The sequence below is a fragment of the Ursus maritimus genome, unplaced genomic scaffold (assembly GCF_017311325.1).
Source record: "Ursus maritimus isolate PB19 unplaced genomic scaffold, ASM1731132v1 scaffold_12, whole genome shotgun sequence".
NCBI classification, from domain to species: Eukaryota; Metazoa; Chordata; class Mammalia; order Carnivora; family Ursidae; genus Ursus; species Ursus maritimus.
Window position 1 is genome coordinate 3544462 of NW_024423564.1, and position 15601 is coordinate 3560062.

General features: G+C 52.9%; 1 protein-coding gene across 5 annotated transcripts; it reads left to right on the forward strand.

Moving 5' to 3' along the window:
• The first annotated feature begins 775 nt into the window (after window positions 1–775).
• ITGA10 (integrin subunit alpha 10) lies at window positions 776–14903 on the forward strand. Of its 5 annotated transcripts, XM_008707753.1 has the most exons (30): window positions 776–843; window positions 2411–2522; window positions 2722–2831; window positions 3029–3120; window positions 3352–3466; window positions 4217–4344; window positions 4512–4660; window positions 5315–5465; window positions 5667–5832; window positions 5967–6040; window positions 6282–6426; window positions 6614–6762; window positions 6989–7132; window positions 7269–7472; window positions 7949–8079; window positions 8681–8847; window positions 8940–9082; window positions 9489–9602; window positions 9803–9888; window positions 10044–10185; window positions 10358–10450; window positions 10602–10678; window positions 10786–10875; window positions 11307–11385; window positions 11553–11666; window positions 11926–12006; window positions 12156–12269; window positions 13553–13648; window positions 13949–14062; window positions 14360–14903. In XM_008707753.1, exons 1-30 carry the CDS (start codon window positions 792–794, stop codon window positions 14423–14425), a joined length of 3498 nt encoding a protein of 1165 aa, XP_008705975.1. In that variant the 5' UTR covers window positions 776–791; the 3' UTR covers window positions 14426–14903. The 5 variants fall into 5 exon arrangements, with proteins under 5 accessions (XP_008705975.1, XP_040482760.1, XP_040482758.1 ...); XM_040626826.1 differs by lacking the exons at window positions 776–843; window positions 2722–2831; window positions 3029–3120; window positions 3352–3466 and having other exon boundaries at window positions 2217–2522; XM_040626824.1 differs by lacking the exons at window positions 776–843; window positions 2411–2522; window positions 2722–2831; window positions 3029–3120; window positions 3352–3466 and having other exon boundaries at window positions 3872–4344; window positions 10361–10450.
• Window positions 14904–15601: the final 698 nt, after the last annotated feature.

Genomic DNA, 15601 nt, shown 5'->3' on the forward strand with positions numbered 1-15601 from the left:
TGCGGTTTGGGTTTTCCATGGGATTAGCCACTAGTATCATCACCCACAGACTTCTGTTGAACACCTACACTATGCAGGGCATACTACTACGAGGTGGGGATACAAAAATCTAAGAAGCTCCATGGCCCCAACTTTCGAAATTTATAGTCTAGTTAAGAAGATGGGGTCTAATATTAAAGTAATTACACTGGTTCCACAACCCACACCCCGTACCAGTTCGTAGTTTCTAGTCCCTCCAAAAGCTATAATGCCACAAGGCAGCACATGCTGAGTAACAGACAGAACTAAGTGAAGTGAGACTGGCAAGGTTTGGTTTGTGGGCTGGCTGTGTTCACATGTTGGGACTCGCCTGGGTGGGAGGGGAAATGATATCACTGTCACCAGTTCCTTCGTTTTCCATATCCCAGGGGGAGATAAATAAGGTTAAGTAGTAAAAAGTCTCTGTCTCCCACGCCTACCATCTATTCCAAACCTGAGGAAAGCATTAACTGCTTGGCAACAACAAAGGATAGAAAGAAAGGAAGAGAAAGAAACTGCAGAAGTCGAGACTTGTGTTCTTTGGATGCTGAGATGATGCCTCCAGGGGGCAGCACCAGGGCAGAGAACTAGGCTAAGATCGCTCAGGCCTCCTTTCCTTGGTCTGGGACTCCCCTGGAGTTCCCACCATCACTCCTCCCATTTTATTTTTAGCTGCCAGTGGGAGGGGGCAGGATGGGAGGGAAAGTAAAGAAAACAGAAAAGGAGAGGGACAGAGGCACAGGACTTCTCACGCGGACAGAGAACAAGCAGGCATGGAACTCCCCCTCATCCCTCACCTGCTCTTGCCCGTGATGGTCCTGACAGGTGAGGGAGGTTAATTTCTTGGTTCCTGGGGGGGAGGGAAAGTGTATGGGTTGTTTGGCATTGGGACCTTTAGGGTTAAAATCTTTGGGAGTTAGGGTGAGAAGTTAACATTGATTCTGTGTGTCGTGTGTGTGCATGTTTTCATTCTTATGCCCACACATATGAGTGCTTCAGGATTGAGACTGGCAGGGCCTTGGGTCAGATTTGTGTCCCATTATCTAAAATCTTTATCCTAAGCCCTGGAGGAGTGAGTGGACCAAAAAGAAATATGATGTGACCTTCCACGTGGCTAGTCTGATTCCTATTATCCTCCCAGCTTCCTTCTACCCTTAGTGGTCTCTGGAGCCCGAGGCATAACTAACTGTGTGGTGAGAACTCAGTTTATCTAACCAATGAGCTACAGTTGCTGGTCATACAGCCCTGCCAGTTTCCTGGATGCAAAAAGGCTCACATAGGAAACACCTTTCTGAAAAGGAACGTGGCTTGAGGCAGAGCTTATAGCCATTGGTGGTGGGGGGGTGGGGGTGGCCTGAAAAGGGGTTGCTTGAAAGAAGAGAGCAAGACAGGGAAGAACCATGGGAGGGACCAGAGGCTTGGAATTTTTCCTCACCAGTGCCCTGTAATCTTTGTTTCCTAAAATACCAGCTCTGATTTCTTTACATTTTTTAAATTTAATTTTACTTTTAAGTAAATTCTATGCCCAACATGGGGCTTAAACTAACGACCCTGAGGTCAAGAATAGCATGCTCTACTGACTGAGCCAGCCAGGTACCCCATACTGGCTCTGGTTTTAAAGGGATTGGGGTTGACGGGGGGGGGGGGCAAGAATCAGCCAGGATAAGAGTACGGGATGACTTTAGAGTGGGCTGAAAGTTAAGGAAGAAAGGCAGGTAAGTAGGGGACAGTTGGGAGGGTGGATGAGTTAGAAAAGAAGCGGGTTGTGGGAAACTTTGGGGTGGTGGGACCCTTGGTAACGATGGTTGGCAAACCATGTGTGTGGGCAGGCAAGTGGCCCCACCCAGTTAATTACCACTGAGGTTTCAGGGCTGGAATCATGCAGGGACCTAGACAGTGGAGAAAGAGATTGAGAGTGTGACCCTGACACTGGGAGTCATGAAGAGACAGAGGAGAGACCATTACTCACTAGCCTCCTCTTGCCCTCCCTGAGGTCTTGCGTTTGGGGAGAATCTGGAAGGAACTGTCGTTCTGGGCTGCAGACAGGCCCTCTCCCTCTTTGACTCTTGCAGCTCTGGGGGAGGATGTGTAGGAGGAATGATGTGGAAAAGAGGAACCTGACCCTTCCAGACGTGTCTGTGAATGAGATTTCAGGGGTGGGAATGGAAATACAGCTGCACACTGGTATGGCAGATGGCCACAGGTTAGACTTCTGGACCCAAACACAGGAAGGAGATCATCCTTGCTTGGAGCTCTGAGTACATGAGTAAGAAACAGGGAGATAGCCTGAGATCAGAATGTTCCCTTAGTGCTTCCTCTCTGATTGTACCTCTTGGGGCATTCATTAGCCTCTCTGACTGCTTCCTTCTATCCTTATGACTCTGCCCCCCAGGTCTGTGCTCCCCCTTTAACCTGGATGTGCACCGCCCACGCCTGTTCCCAGGGCCACCTGAGGCTGAATTCGGATATAGTGTCTTACAACATGTCGGGGGTGGACGTCGATGGTGAGGAGGAAACCAGAGGGCCATGGGATTGGGCCTGTGGTAGAGCTCTTAAAGGGGAGGCAAGACAGATGGGAATCTAAATGAATCTGGTCTTTTGGAAGTGGCTGGGTTTCAGGACTTGCTACCCCCATGCATTTTCCCTCTGGCCTATCTCAGAGGTCATGTTCACACGAAGCTTATACTAATGTCCTCCTCCCAGGATGCTGGTGGGTGCCCCCTGGGATGGGCCTTCAGGTGACAGAAGGGGGGACGTTTATCGCTGCCCTGTAGGGGGCTCCCACAGTGCTCCGTGTGCCAAAGGCCACTTGGGTAAGAAGATGCCTCACTCTTCCACTCCTAACCCCTAACCTGATATGCTGGTAGCCACCTCACCTTCACCCGCATATCCCACATACTCCCTTGCGTTTGACTTGATCCTGATCTCATCCGCTTTCCAAATCACCCTAAATTCAAGAACGTCATGTGTGACCCCATGATCTCATTCTCTTCCACCCCCTTCCAACCAGGTGACTATCCACTGGGAAATTCATCTCATCCTGCTATGAATATGCACCTGGGAATGTCTCTACTAGAGACAGACAATGATGGGGGATTCATGGTGAGCCAAGGACAGGGTGGTGGCGGGGTCTCTGAAGGATTTTGGCAGAGAAAAGAGCAGTATGGTAAGGGACATTGGTCTATGTGGAGGGGTCAAGGTCAAGAAGTTTAAACCCCTAGAAAGCAAGGGGGGGATCCCAGGGAGTGGCTTCAGTGCCTCCTTGGACTAGGGGCCAGTGCTGAGAGCGTGCTCTCAAACCCGGGAGGTAAAACTTCCCGCACCCCTCCCCAGGCTTGTGCCCCTCTCTGGTCTCGTGCTTGTGGCTCCTCTGTCTTCAGTTCTGGGATATGTGCCCGTGTAGACGCTTCATTCCGGCCCCAGGGAAGCCTGGCACCCACCGCACAACGTGAGCCAGAAGAAGGGCCTGAGGACTCAGTCCCCAGAACCGGGTGCAGGGTGGGAAAAAGATGGGGCACCAGGGTATGATGCTGGGCAGGGGGCCTGCATAGCTTTCCTCATTGTTACCTAATGTGCCTGCAAAGGTTCCATGTTTCCTAACAGATTAGAATTCAGACTCTTTGCCAGGGCATCAAGACTCCATGAACTGATCTAACCAACTTCAAAAACTCATCTCTCACTGTATCCCTCCACGCACTGTGCCTTGGCCATGGCATTTCCCTCCCCATTCTCCTCTTTGTCATCTATTTTTATACCTCCCTGTCCTTTTTTTTAAAGTGTTCCCCATGCAAATGCCTTTTCTTATATTCTCTTCTCCTTAAACATCTTCTGTTGCCGCCCCCTTTGATTCCCTACCATCAGAACTGACCCTCTGCTGTCCTACAGCACACAGCGATGCTCTGTTTCTCCCTAGCACTAATTCCTCCTCCTCCTCCTCCCTTTGTCTCCTTCTTCTTCCTCTTCTTCTCCCTCTTCTCCTCCTTCTCTTTCTTCTTCTTGTAAATTGTATGCATGCCCATCTCCTCTTTTAGTCATTTCTACATTGACCCAGGGCCTGGCATACTACCTTCCCTGCATGTTCAGAAGTGCCTAAAATGTGTTTGGATGGAATGTACCCTCCTGTAACCTCTTCCCTTGTTGTCCCCATGCCCAATATCCTTCTACCCTCTGTTCCTCACCAGCATCCCCCTCCTCCTAGGCTGTCCCACCTACATGGATGTTGTCATTGTCTTGGATGGCTCCAATAGCATCTACCCCTGGTCTGAAGTTCAGACTTTCCTACGAAGACTGGTAGGGAGACTGTTTATTGACCCGGAGCAGATACAGGTAAGAGAAAGCAGTATGGGTGGGCTTGGAGGGGGAGAGACCGGCGGGGACGGGAGAAGAATGTAGGTAGTATCTTCAGTAGTATCCAAATGCCCCTCCCCCTGCCCTCACATGCTATCTTCTCCCTCAGTACACGCATTCCATGTGGCTGCACACTTTGTTCTCAGGTGGGACTGGTACAGTATGGGGAGAGCCCCGTGCACGAGTGGTCCCTGGGAGATTTCCGAACCAAGGAAGAAGTGGTGAGGGCAGCGAGGAACTTGAGTCGGCGAGAGGGACGAGAAACAAAGACTGCCCAAGCAATCCTGGTGGCCTGGTGAGCCATTGGGAAGGGGAGCCTGGGAGGCCAGAGTGAGGAGGGCCTAGAAGGGTCAGGGAAGGGTCTGGAGTACAGTACATCCATCCCAAGGTGTCTGGCGTGCTCTCCTTTGTGCGCACATGGGCGGGTGGGGAAGGCCAAGCTGGCTGTCATTGCACGCCCTTCTCGTCGCATTCTTCCAAGTGTCTATGTCTGTGTCTTTCCATGTTTCTGATTTATTTGTCTCTGTAGACGGCACTTTCTCTATCCCTGCACTCTCACTTTGATCTTGGCCTTCAGGTGCTCCACTCCTCGTGTCATAGCCCACTTGCCAAATGTGATTCAGAACTCATCTCTGGGAAGACTCCCCTGTCCTGACCACTCTCCTTGATTTTACAATTCTCTGAGTACGTGTCCTCTCTCCAATGCAGTATTTGCTGAATGAATCTATGAGCGAATGGATTGTTGAGTTACTTGCATGGAGGACATGTGCTCTCTATGCTTGTTGACCCTCAGACATTTTAGCCCTTACTGTGTGCCAGCCTCCACGCCACGCACTGTCAAGGAGATGGACTGACCTTGGGGAACTGCCGACGGCGGGGTGTGTGTGTGTGTGTGTGTGTGTGTGTGTGTACACGAGATCATACCTCACGCCTTTCTCTCTCTTCTCAGCACAGAAGGATTCAGTCTGTCCCGTGGGGGCCGGCCAGAGGCTGCCAGGCTGCTGGTGGTTGTCACTGACGGAGAGTCGCATGACGGCGAGGAGCTTCCTGCCGCCCTAAAGGCCTGTGAGGCTGGAAGAGTGACCCGCTATGGGATCGCGGTGAGAATCTCCTCTGGATCTGGCAGGACGGAGGGGCGATGGCGACACTGAGGACTGGGAATTTGAAGAAAATGGGCATTAACCGCGTTCCAGAGATCGGCCACATTTCCCTTCCTTCACGTTAGTTGGCTGTGTTCTGTGCCAGCTCGAGCACCTCGCTCCGCATAGCTAACTGACCCCACCTGGCTCTCCTGACCCCAGGTCCTTGGCCACTACCTCCGGCGGCAGCGAGACCCCACGTCTTTCCTGCGGGAAATCAGGACGATTGCCAGTGACCCAGATGAGAGATTCTTCTTCAACGTCACAGATGAAGCTGCGCTGACTGACATTGTGGACGCACTAGGAGACCGGATCTTTGGCCTCGAGGGTAACGCCCACCCTAGAGAAATGGGGGACAGGGAGAACAGGGGGTTCCGGGTGTAGGTGGGGTTCTGTGATGAGTTCAGTAAGTCAAAGGAAATGTCTTCCCTGATACTGCCTTGATATTTTCGCTTGCTCAAGGGTCCCATGGAGAAAATGAAAGCTCTTTTGGGCTGGAAATGTCTCAGATTGGTTTCTCTACTCATCGGCTGAAGGTTGGACGGAATTCTGACCCCTCTGTGACCCCTCTTAACATCTGACTCCTCCCAACCTGAGCCTCAGGCAACTTCAACCCAGGGCTCTTCTAGATTCCTCCTTTAACCAGTGTCCACGCTGACCTTGCCATGCCTTTCCAACTGACCCCAGCACATTCTTAGTGACCTTCTCACTCCTGGCGTTTTTACTCCTCATTTCCTCTTGTCTTTTCAAGTGACCCCATCTCTTTCTGCCAAACAGGATGGGATTCTCTTTGGAATGGTGGGGGCCTATGACTGGGGGGGCTCCGTGTTATGGCTTGAAGAAGGTCACCGCCTTTTCCCCCCACGGACAGCCCTGGAAGATGAGTTCCCCCCTGCTTTGCAGAACCACGCAGCCTACTTGGGTGAGTAGCAGAGGGCTGCCGGGGATGAGGGGGTGAGGAAGAAGCGTTTCATCAGTGGGGGGTATGAGAGCAGTTTCTCACTGATCTGCTACTTTTCCTTGGGACCTCCTCCTGTGCCTCTAGGAAACCCTCCTCCTCTGACCGCATCTTTTTCCCCTTTTACCCCTGATTCCCTGCCCACTTCTAGGTTATTCTGTTTCCTCCATGCTTTTGCGGGGTGGACGCCGCCTCTTTCTCTCAGGGGCTCCTCGGTTTAGACATAGAGGAAAGGTCATCGCCTTCCAGCTTAAGAAAGATGGGGCTGTGAGGGTTGCCCAGAGCCTCCAGGGGGAGCAGGTAGGGCATCCACAGGAGGGTGGGACCCTTGGATCCTGAGGGACCTTCGGGCTGTGGGGGAAGAAAGGGAAGGGCCAAGAGAGGAGTCTGAGAAGTCTGTTGAATTGTGGTTGGCAGAGTGTGTCAGGGGTGTGAGGGCCAGACCGGCAGGCTGGCGGATACATCTCACTTGTCCACAACCACATTGTCTTTTTCTCTGGGGTCCCCGCTCCCCACCACTCCCCAGATCGGCTCCTACTTCGGCAGTGAACTCTGTCCGTTGGATACGGACGGGGATGGAACAACCGATGTCTTACTTGTGGCCGCCCCCATGTTCCTGGGGCCCCAGAACAAGGAGACAGGACGTGTTTATGTGTATCTGGTGGGTCAGGTGAGACTTGCTGGGATCCCCTTGAACCTGTCTGTGGAGGGCGGAGGGAGGAAGGGAGGGAAGGCGCATCCCTTCACGGGCTGGCTGAGAGGTTGGGATTGCCAGGTCAGCATCTTCTGTGGTCTCCCTCCACCAGCAGGCCTTGCTGACGCTCCAGGGGACACTTCAGCCAGAACCCCCCCAGGATGCTCGGTTTGGCTTTGCCATGGGTGCCCTTCCTGATCTGAACCAAGACGGTTTTGCTGACGTGGCTGTGGGGGCGCCCCTGGAGGATGGACATCATGGAGCCCTGTACCTATATCATGGCACCCAGAGTGGACTCAGGCCCCGGCCCGCCCAGGTCAGGAGTGTCCAGATCAAGCAGGGGCGTGGGTGGGCAGAAGGAGAAGGGGGCTGCACTCCTTGTTCGTCAATGTTTCCCTGACCTTGAGACCCAAACCGGACAAGTGCTCTTTTATCAGTGGTCAAAAAGGTGAGGTGGTAAGGTAGGATACAGGTTGCTGTCCTAGGGACTCCTGAACCCAGGCTAGCTTCTCTTATTCCTTCCTATTCTCTTTCTCTCTCTCTCTCTCTCTTTTTTTTTTAAAGATTTTATTTATTTGAGAGAGAGAGAGAAAGTGTACAAGCCAGAGGGGAGAGGCAGAGGGAGAAGCAGTCTCCTCGCTGAGCAGGGAGCCCGATGCAGGGCTTAACCAACAGAGCCACCCAGGCGCCCCTCTTCTTATTCTCTTATTCCTTCTTGCATGTGTGCCGGGCGGGTGGTCTGGGTCACCAGGCGTAAGCGTCTCTGCTCACTCTCCCCTCTCTTCCTCTCAGAGGATTGCTGCCATCTCCATGCCACAGGCCCTCAGCTACTTTGGCCGGAGTGTGGACGGCCGGCTGGACCTGGATGGAGATGACCTGGTAGACGTGGCTGTGGGCGCCCAGGGGGCAGCCGTCCTGCTCAGGTGAGCCGTCCCATCTCAGGAGGCGGTGGACAGTATGGTGTAGCTGTTAAAAGCAAGGGCTTGGAAGTCACAGACTTAGATGTGGATTTTTTTTAAGATTTTATTTATTTGAGAGAGAGTGTGAGCAAGAGAGAACACAAGCCGGGGGAGGGGCAAGGGAGAAGGAAGAGCAGGTTCCCTGCTGAGCGGGGAGCCCCATGCAGGACTCGATCCCAGGACCCTGGGATCATGACCTGAGCCGAAGGCAGACGCGTAACTGACTGAGCCACCTAGACGCCCTAGATTTGGATTTCTTGACCAACTCGCTCTGTTCCTCCATTTCCTCGTCTTTAAAATGGGAATAACAGCGCCTACCTCATAGGCTTGCTGTGAGGGTTTGCTGTCTCAATGGGGTAAAGATCTTGACGCGGTGCCTAGCACAGGGCAAGTACTTCTCCAGTGTCAGCTGTTATCTTTCTGCAGGAAGGTTCCGGGGAGGGCGACACGTGTACATCTAGCCCCTGGTTCTTGCCTCTGGCCTTTGGGAGGCCAACACTGTGGACTGCCTTTTTCAAAGGGCTTTCCTCTTACTGCTAGAATTTCTTTACCGCCCTCCTCCCAGCTCCCGGCCCATTGTCCACCTGGCCCCCTCACTGGAGGTGACCCCGCCAGCCATCAGTGTGGTTCAGAAGGACTGCAGCCGGCGAGGCCAGGAGGCAGCCTGCCTTTCTGCAGCCCTTTGCTTCCAAGTGACCTCGCGCACTCCTGGCCGCTGGGATCGCCGATTCTGTGAGTGACCAGAGCGTCCTAAGCACCTCTCAACCCCGCCTGCCTTGGTCTCTGGACCTCTCTTCACCCTCGCTCCTGCCTGCCCCATCCAGATTTGTGGTTTACAGCATCCCTGGATGAGTGGACGGCGGGGGCACGTGCTGCGTTTGATGGCTCTGGCCAGAGGCTGTCCCCTCGGAGGCTCCGGCTCAGCGTGGGGAATGTCACTTGTGAGCAGCTGCGCTTCCATGTGCTGGTGAGCAGGGGCAGTGAGGGCTTTGCGTCAGGGCCTGGGAGCGAGGGGAAGGCTGAGTGGAGGAGGCATTCCTGCTGGATTGGCCAAAAAGCCCAGGCCGAGGGCGGGAAAGCGGGGAAGTTCAGCGTCTGGAGGCAGGCTGATCTAGCCCCTGACTGTGAACCCGGGCTAGTCACACAACTGCACACCTCAGGTTCCTTGCCTGACAGGAGGAGATGCTGCTAACAGCCCCACCGTGGGAGTTGTGTTAGAACTCAATGTGGTGCTATTGACAAAACCTTAGGACAGTATCCAGCACATCGAAGGAGTTCAGCACGTGATCACTGTAATCATCCCATTCTGCCAGGGGCCTGGGCTGTACCCCTAATCCAGGCTCCCCGTGATCCTTGACTCTGGTTTTCCTCAGGACACCTCAGATTACCTCCGGCCACTGGCCTTGACTGTGACCTTTGCATTGGACAACACCACGAAGCCAGGGCCTGTGCTGGATGAGGCCTCTCCCACCTCCATACGAAAGCTGGTTAGCGGTGCCAAGCCCTGCCCTGCCCCTGGGCCTCAACACTGCCCTTCTCAGTGAATTCGAGAGACATGGAGGGTGGACACCTGATATCACAGCAAAATCTGACCTGGGCGTCCGCTCTTCTCTTTCCACTTTTCCCCTGATTCCATTCCTTTCTCCTTGCCTTCCTATCAGGCCTCAGCCCCTTCTTTCCACTCTAGGTCCCCTTCTCGAAGGATTGTGGCCCTGACAATGAATGTGTCACTGACCTGGTGCTTCGAGCTAATATGGACATCAAAGGCTCCAGGTGGGACAGACATGAACTGGCCAAACCAGGGTGACCTGAGACAGACCGGAAGGAACTTGAAGGGAGCTGGAGGGTTGTTTCTTGCCCAGGAAAGCAGAAGTGATGCTTTAGGCAGCTTTTCAACTCCTGGGCTCTCCTTTATCCACCACTCCTAGGAAGGACCCGTTCATAGTTCGAGGAGGTCGGCAGAAAGTGTTGGTGTCAGCAACTCTGGAGAACAGGAAGGAAAATGCCTACAACACTAGCCTGAGTCTCAGCTTCTCTAGAAACCTCCACCTGGCCAGTTTCATGCCTCAGGTGACTGGGGTGGGGGAGGTTTGGGAGCAGTCAGGGCAGGAGGAGGAAGAAGACTGAGGTATTGGCCTCGGCTGTGAAGGGCTCAAGAGGGAGGCTCAGTGCTTGGAGGCTGCGGGCAGGAGAGCACTTGCAGCCTCAGCTCCAGCCCCCACCCCCACTCCTCTGCTCTTAGAAGGACAGCCCAGTGAAGGTGGAATGCTCCGCCCCTTCCCCTCATGTCCGGCTCTGCAGTGTGGGGCACCCTGTCTTTCAGACCGGAGCCAAGGTGAGTGGGGGCCCGGAATGAGAGAGCGGCTCTGAGAGGGCAGGGGCTGGAACCTGGGGGTCTGGGAGTTTAGGGAAGGAGATACACAAGGGCTCCTGTTGCCCTGCTGGCCTCATGAAGAGGAATACACCATGACCCCATATGACCCCAGGTGACGTTCCTGCTGGAGTTTGAGTTTAGCTGCTCTTCCCTCCTGAGCCAGGTCCTTGTGAGGCTGACTGCCACCAGGTGAGAACAACGGGAACTTCCTCCCAGGCCTCTCCTGTTGGGTCTTGTCGGGGAAGGGGTGTCTGAGAGGGGGGCTGGGATGTGAGCCTCTCCCCCTGACCCTACAGCGATAGCCTGGAGAGAAATGGGACCCTTCAAGATAACACAGCCCAGACCTCAGCCTACATTCAATACGAGCCCCACCTCCTATTCTCCAGGTATGGCTCAGCTCCCCACTAGGACCCTGTTCTGACCCCAGGCTCATACTCTGTTTCCTCCCTTTCCTTCCATGTGTTTTGGTGTTTCTCCCAAACCCTTGGGGCTGCTCCAACTTTTTGCCCTCAATCCCACTCGAGTTGAACCTTTTGAGTACCTTACTTTCCTAGGTATGGGTATACCTGTGTGTTCTAGGCATAGGGCTTTGCTAGAGGTCCCGGGGATTGAAGCTGGGGTGAGGGGTGTGGGATGTGACCTTAAAGCTTGTACCGAGTCTACGTCATGTCCCATGTCGATCTTCTTTATGTACCCCCATCTCTTTATCCATGTGCTGGCTCTGCCTTCCCTGAATCCATGTCTGTGTGCTGATCATATGCCCCTGTGTCTGTGTCACGGCTGTGACCATGTACTTCCTGACTTGGTGTCCACGCAGTGAGTCCACTCTGCACCGCTATGAGGTTCACCCATACGGGACCCTCCCAGTGGGTCCCGAATTCAAAACCACTCTTAGGGTGAGAAGCTGGAGGGGCCTTGGCATGAACAGGAGGAGGGGGAGGAGTCCTGGGCAAAGGAGGGGGCAAGTGTCTCTTAGATTTCCAGTGGCATCGAGGGTAAAGGGGAACAGATGAGGAAGGATCTTCTGTCTCCCACTTCTTCCCATTCCCAATCCTCCTCTTAGGTTCAGAACCTTGGCTGCTATGTGGTCAGTGGCCTCATCATCTCTGCCCTCCTTCCAGCTGTAGCCCATGGGGGCAATTACTTCCTGTCGTTGTCTCAAGTCATCACTAACAATGTGAGTTTGGGCTAAGGATGGATGGAACCCTGCCACCTTGATCTGTTGAACTGGCCCAGTCCCCTATCTGCAGGTCACTGCTCTCAGGGCTCCTCCCTCTGGGAGACCTTTCTTTTACCCATGTGGCTTCTCTGGGGAGAACAAAAGGGACGGCCCGGGGAAGGACCACAGAGCGTGCGTGGGTAGCGCACTCGTGCTCGGCCTGGAGAGGCTGGCCTCTCCCCTTCGAGAGGGTCGCTCAAGCTGCATCTCCCTCTAGGCAAGCTGCACAGTACAGAATCTGACCGAGCCCCCGGGGCCCCCTGTGCACCCGGAGGAGTTTCAGCACACAAACAGACTGGTATGAGTCACAAGAAGGTGAAGATGTCCAGAGTGGGAATGCAGCGGGGAGCGGGAGACTTTGGAGGCTTGGGACAGGGGATAGAACCTGGAGTGGGGAGGGGCGGTTTTTCCACCCCCAGATCCTGATCTGTCTCTCTCTTCTGGCAGAATGGGAGTAACACTCGCTGTCAGGTCGTGAGGTGCCACCTTGGGCGACTGGCAAAGGGGACCGAGGTCTCTGTGGGACTGCTGAGGCTGGTTCACAATGAATTTTTCCGGAGGGTAAATCTTTTCTTCTACTCTCCTCTTCCACTCCTACCTGGAACTTCAGCATAGTTTTTGGAACAGACTCACGTTCAAGTTCCAGCGTTACCCTGTATAAGCTGTTGGACCTTGAGCAAGTTATTCACTGTCTCTCTGATTCTTTCTCTTCATCTCTAAAGTGGGGAAGATAATACCCTACTTCACGGGGTTGTATAGAATAAATGAATAATGAGATGGTTTCATTAAAGCGAGTTGTTATCCTTGTATTTTCCTCTGTTTATCATCCCTTGGTGCTATATCAATACTGCACATTTATAGGATACCTAGATTCAGCCAATTAATAATCTATCAAGTGCCTACTCTATAAAGGGACCTGTGTTAGGTAGACACTGAGGAGACTATCCCCAACACTTAGCACCATGCCTAACTCATTATAGTGACTCAGTACATTTCTCGTAAATGAATGAATAAATAGTTGATATTACATGCATGATAGGACGGTAATGGGAAGCAAGATTGCATAGCTGAAAGGGATCTAGGTCATGAAAGTTCTCGAAAGCTAGGGAGATGAAATTGAGCTCAATGTGATGGGCAGTCAGAGTCAGTGTGAGTTTCTGAGCAGGGAAACAACATCTTAATTATAACAGCTATTAATTATAACAGCTATAACAACTACTAGGGGTGATTTACTTTGAAGAGCACAAGATCCCTGGGATGTAGGCATATTTTATGGGAAAGTCAAGTCTGAAACACCATCCTTCTCTAAGTCTGTTTCTCTCTTTGTCTGTCTTCGGTATACTTTTTTCATTCATTTGTGTATTTTTTCAATAAGGCTTTATTGAGAAACCAGTGTATACTTGGCACTGTGCTAGGCCCTAGGTACTGGAGACACATTTGTTTTTAAGACACAGCTCTTGACCTCAAGGATCTTCTAGTCCAGTGGTGAAAGACAGAGAGGTAAACAGAATATTATCTTAATCCAGGGTGGTGGGGGTTAGGAGGAAACACTTCCCTAATTCCTGGAGGGGTGACGTCTAAACTTCAGCCTGAAGGAAGGGTAGGGGTTAGCCAAAGAAAGGGGAGTTAAATAATACCGGGTAGAGCAAACAGCACATATGAAGGGCCAGAGGCTTTCCCTCTATTACCCTTCCTCTCTTTCTCCATTGATCTCTAGCCTTTTCTCTGGTCCGGAAGATTCTGGAAGTTGTGCCTACCAGCTTCATCTGTGCTGTTGGGGTTCTAAGACCACACCACCTGATGATGGCCCATTTTCAATGTCTTCCCATCCACTTGTTCCCCAGGCCAAATTCAAGTCTCTGACAGTGGTCAGCACCTTTGAGCTGGGAGCTAAGGAGGGCAGTGTCCTACGGCTGACGGAAGCCTCTCGTTGGAGTGAGGTGGGACTGGAGCCTGAGTGTGAGAGCCATGGAAAGAGTGAGGGTGAAAATGGGGCAAGGGCACCTGGGTTTTTTGTTTTGTTTTGTTTTGTTTTTTTAGAACAGAGACACCCTCATTAGGCAGCAGCTGGGGAGTCAGAAGTGATAAATCAGGATGCGGGGGTCCCATTGCCTTTGTTCCTGCCTCAGTTGCTTTCTTTTTATTCTTCCATTTCGAGGCTTCTACTGCACCCCTATAACGTGAGGTGAGGCTAGCTGGGAGAAAGGGTACAAGCACCAAACAGCTGTCCCCCCATACAGAGCCTGCTGGAGGTGATTCAGACCCGCCCTGTCCTCATCTCCCTGTGGACCCTCATCGGCAGTGTCCTGGGAGGGCTGCTCCTGCTCGCTCTCCTTGTCTTCTGGCTTTGGAAGGTAAGCGCTGCTTCGGAGGGACGTATGGGGCATGACGCCCATGGGTTGAGGGCTCCTTGATCATAGCAGGGAGAAGTGGATTTCTGCTGGGCAGCCAAGCAGGCTGTGGGTGTCCTGCCCGGGTCTCTTTCACTATACTCTACAAATGTTGGTGGAATTAAACTAAGCCGAATAAAATAAACTAGAATCTCATTTTTGGAAGCAGAACAAAAGTGAAGATTTCAGATATGTCTGAGGGCTGCTGGCAAGGTCCCCAGGCAGGACATTTGGTGATGACTCTTATCTCTTCCTCTACAGCTTGGCTTCTTCTCCCGAAAGAAAATCCCCGAGGAAGAAAAAAGAGAAGAGAAATTGGAGCAATGAATGTAGAATAAAGCCCTAGAAAGTCCTCTTGGCAGCTTTTCCAAAAGACTTGCGTAAGAGCCGAGGTTTGGGGGCTCAGATGGACAAGAAGAGCCTCTAGACTGTCTCCCCAGACCTGCAGCCTGACTTGACTTTTGAGTCATGAGGATGCTGCTGGCAAGAGATGAGGCCTTACCTCAGACGAGAAGGGCTGGCACCAAACCAGAAACACTCTCCCCCTGTGCTTCCCTTCTCATGATCTGCCTCCACCGCCAACACCGGGGCCTTGGTTTGGGGCCCCTTTTTCCTTATCCCCAGGAATCAAGAATTTTTTGCTTAGGTTCCCTGACTCCTTTTAGATGCCCCCTACATCCTCCCTCAAATTTGGAAAGGATGAGGGCTGTCTTCCTCCATTCCCTGCCTCTCACCTTCCTGCCTGCTCCCCACTCCACAGAAGGGAGCTGACGTTGGCTTCGAAAAGTAAAGTCAACATCTGCTGCTTTCCTGTGGAGTCTGGTGATTCAGAGAGCCGGATGGGGAGAGTCAACAGGAAAAAAGGAGGGAGGAGGAAAAGCCACAAGAGACATTCTGTACAATTCCAAGGAACAGAGAAGCCCTTAGACGGGCAACTGCCATCCCCCTGAAACCTGAGACTTCGTGCCCTAGCCCGCCCTCAGGTGCCTGTGAAAGCGAGCTGCCCCAGGCCTGCCGGGCGTGGGTTTCCCAACTTGTGGCCTTCCCTGGGAGCAAAGCCAGGACCGGCGACCCGATTCTCTGGAGCCAGGGGCCCCCGGGTGGCTAGAGCTGGAATAGCAGAGAAGCGTCGCCTGGGTTTGGTCTCGGCCAGTGGAGAGAGTGGGATAACCTGGGTGGTGTTTTCTCCTCTCTCCGGCCTCACACACTCATGAGCCCTCCTTGGGGCCACCTTAAAGAAGCTAGAGAGAAGGGAGATGATTTCTTCTTGATGGTGGGAATCCCTTTCCCCGGCTTTGGGAAGCAGCAGCTCCATGGGCTCTAAACTAGTCAGGTCTGCCTTGATGAAGAAGCCAAAGTGGGTAGCAGGAGGTCTCTGGGGAGCAAGCCCTTGCTTGCTTAGCATTGGTGGTGTGGCACAAATAGCTCCTAGGAAAATGTTTCTGGGGCAACAGCAGTCGTTCCTGGTAAGGCTTCTCTGGTGGAATCAGTTTGCCAGCCCTT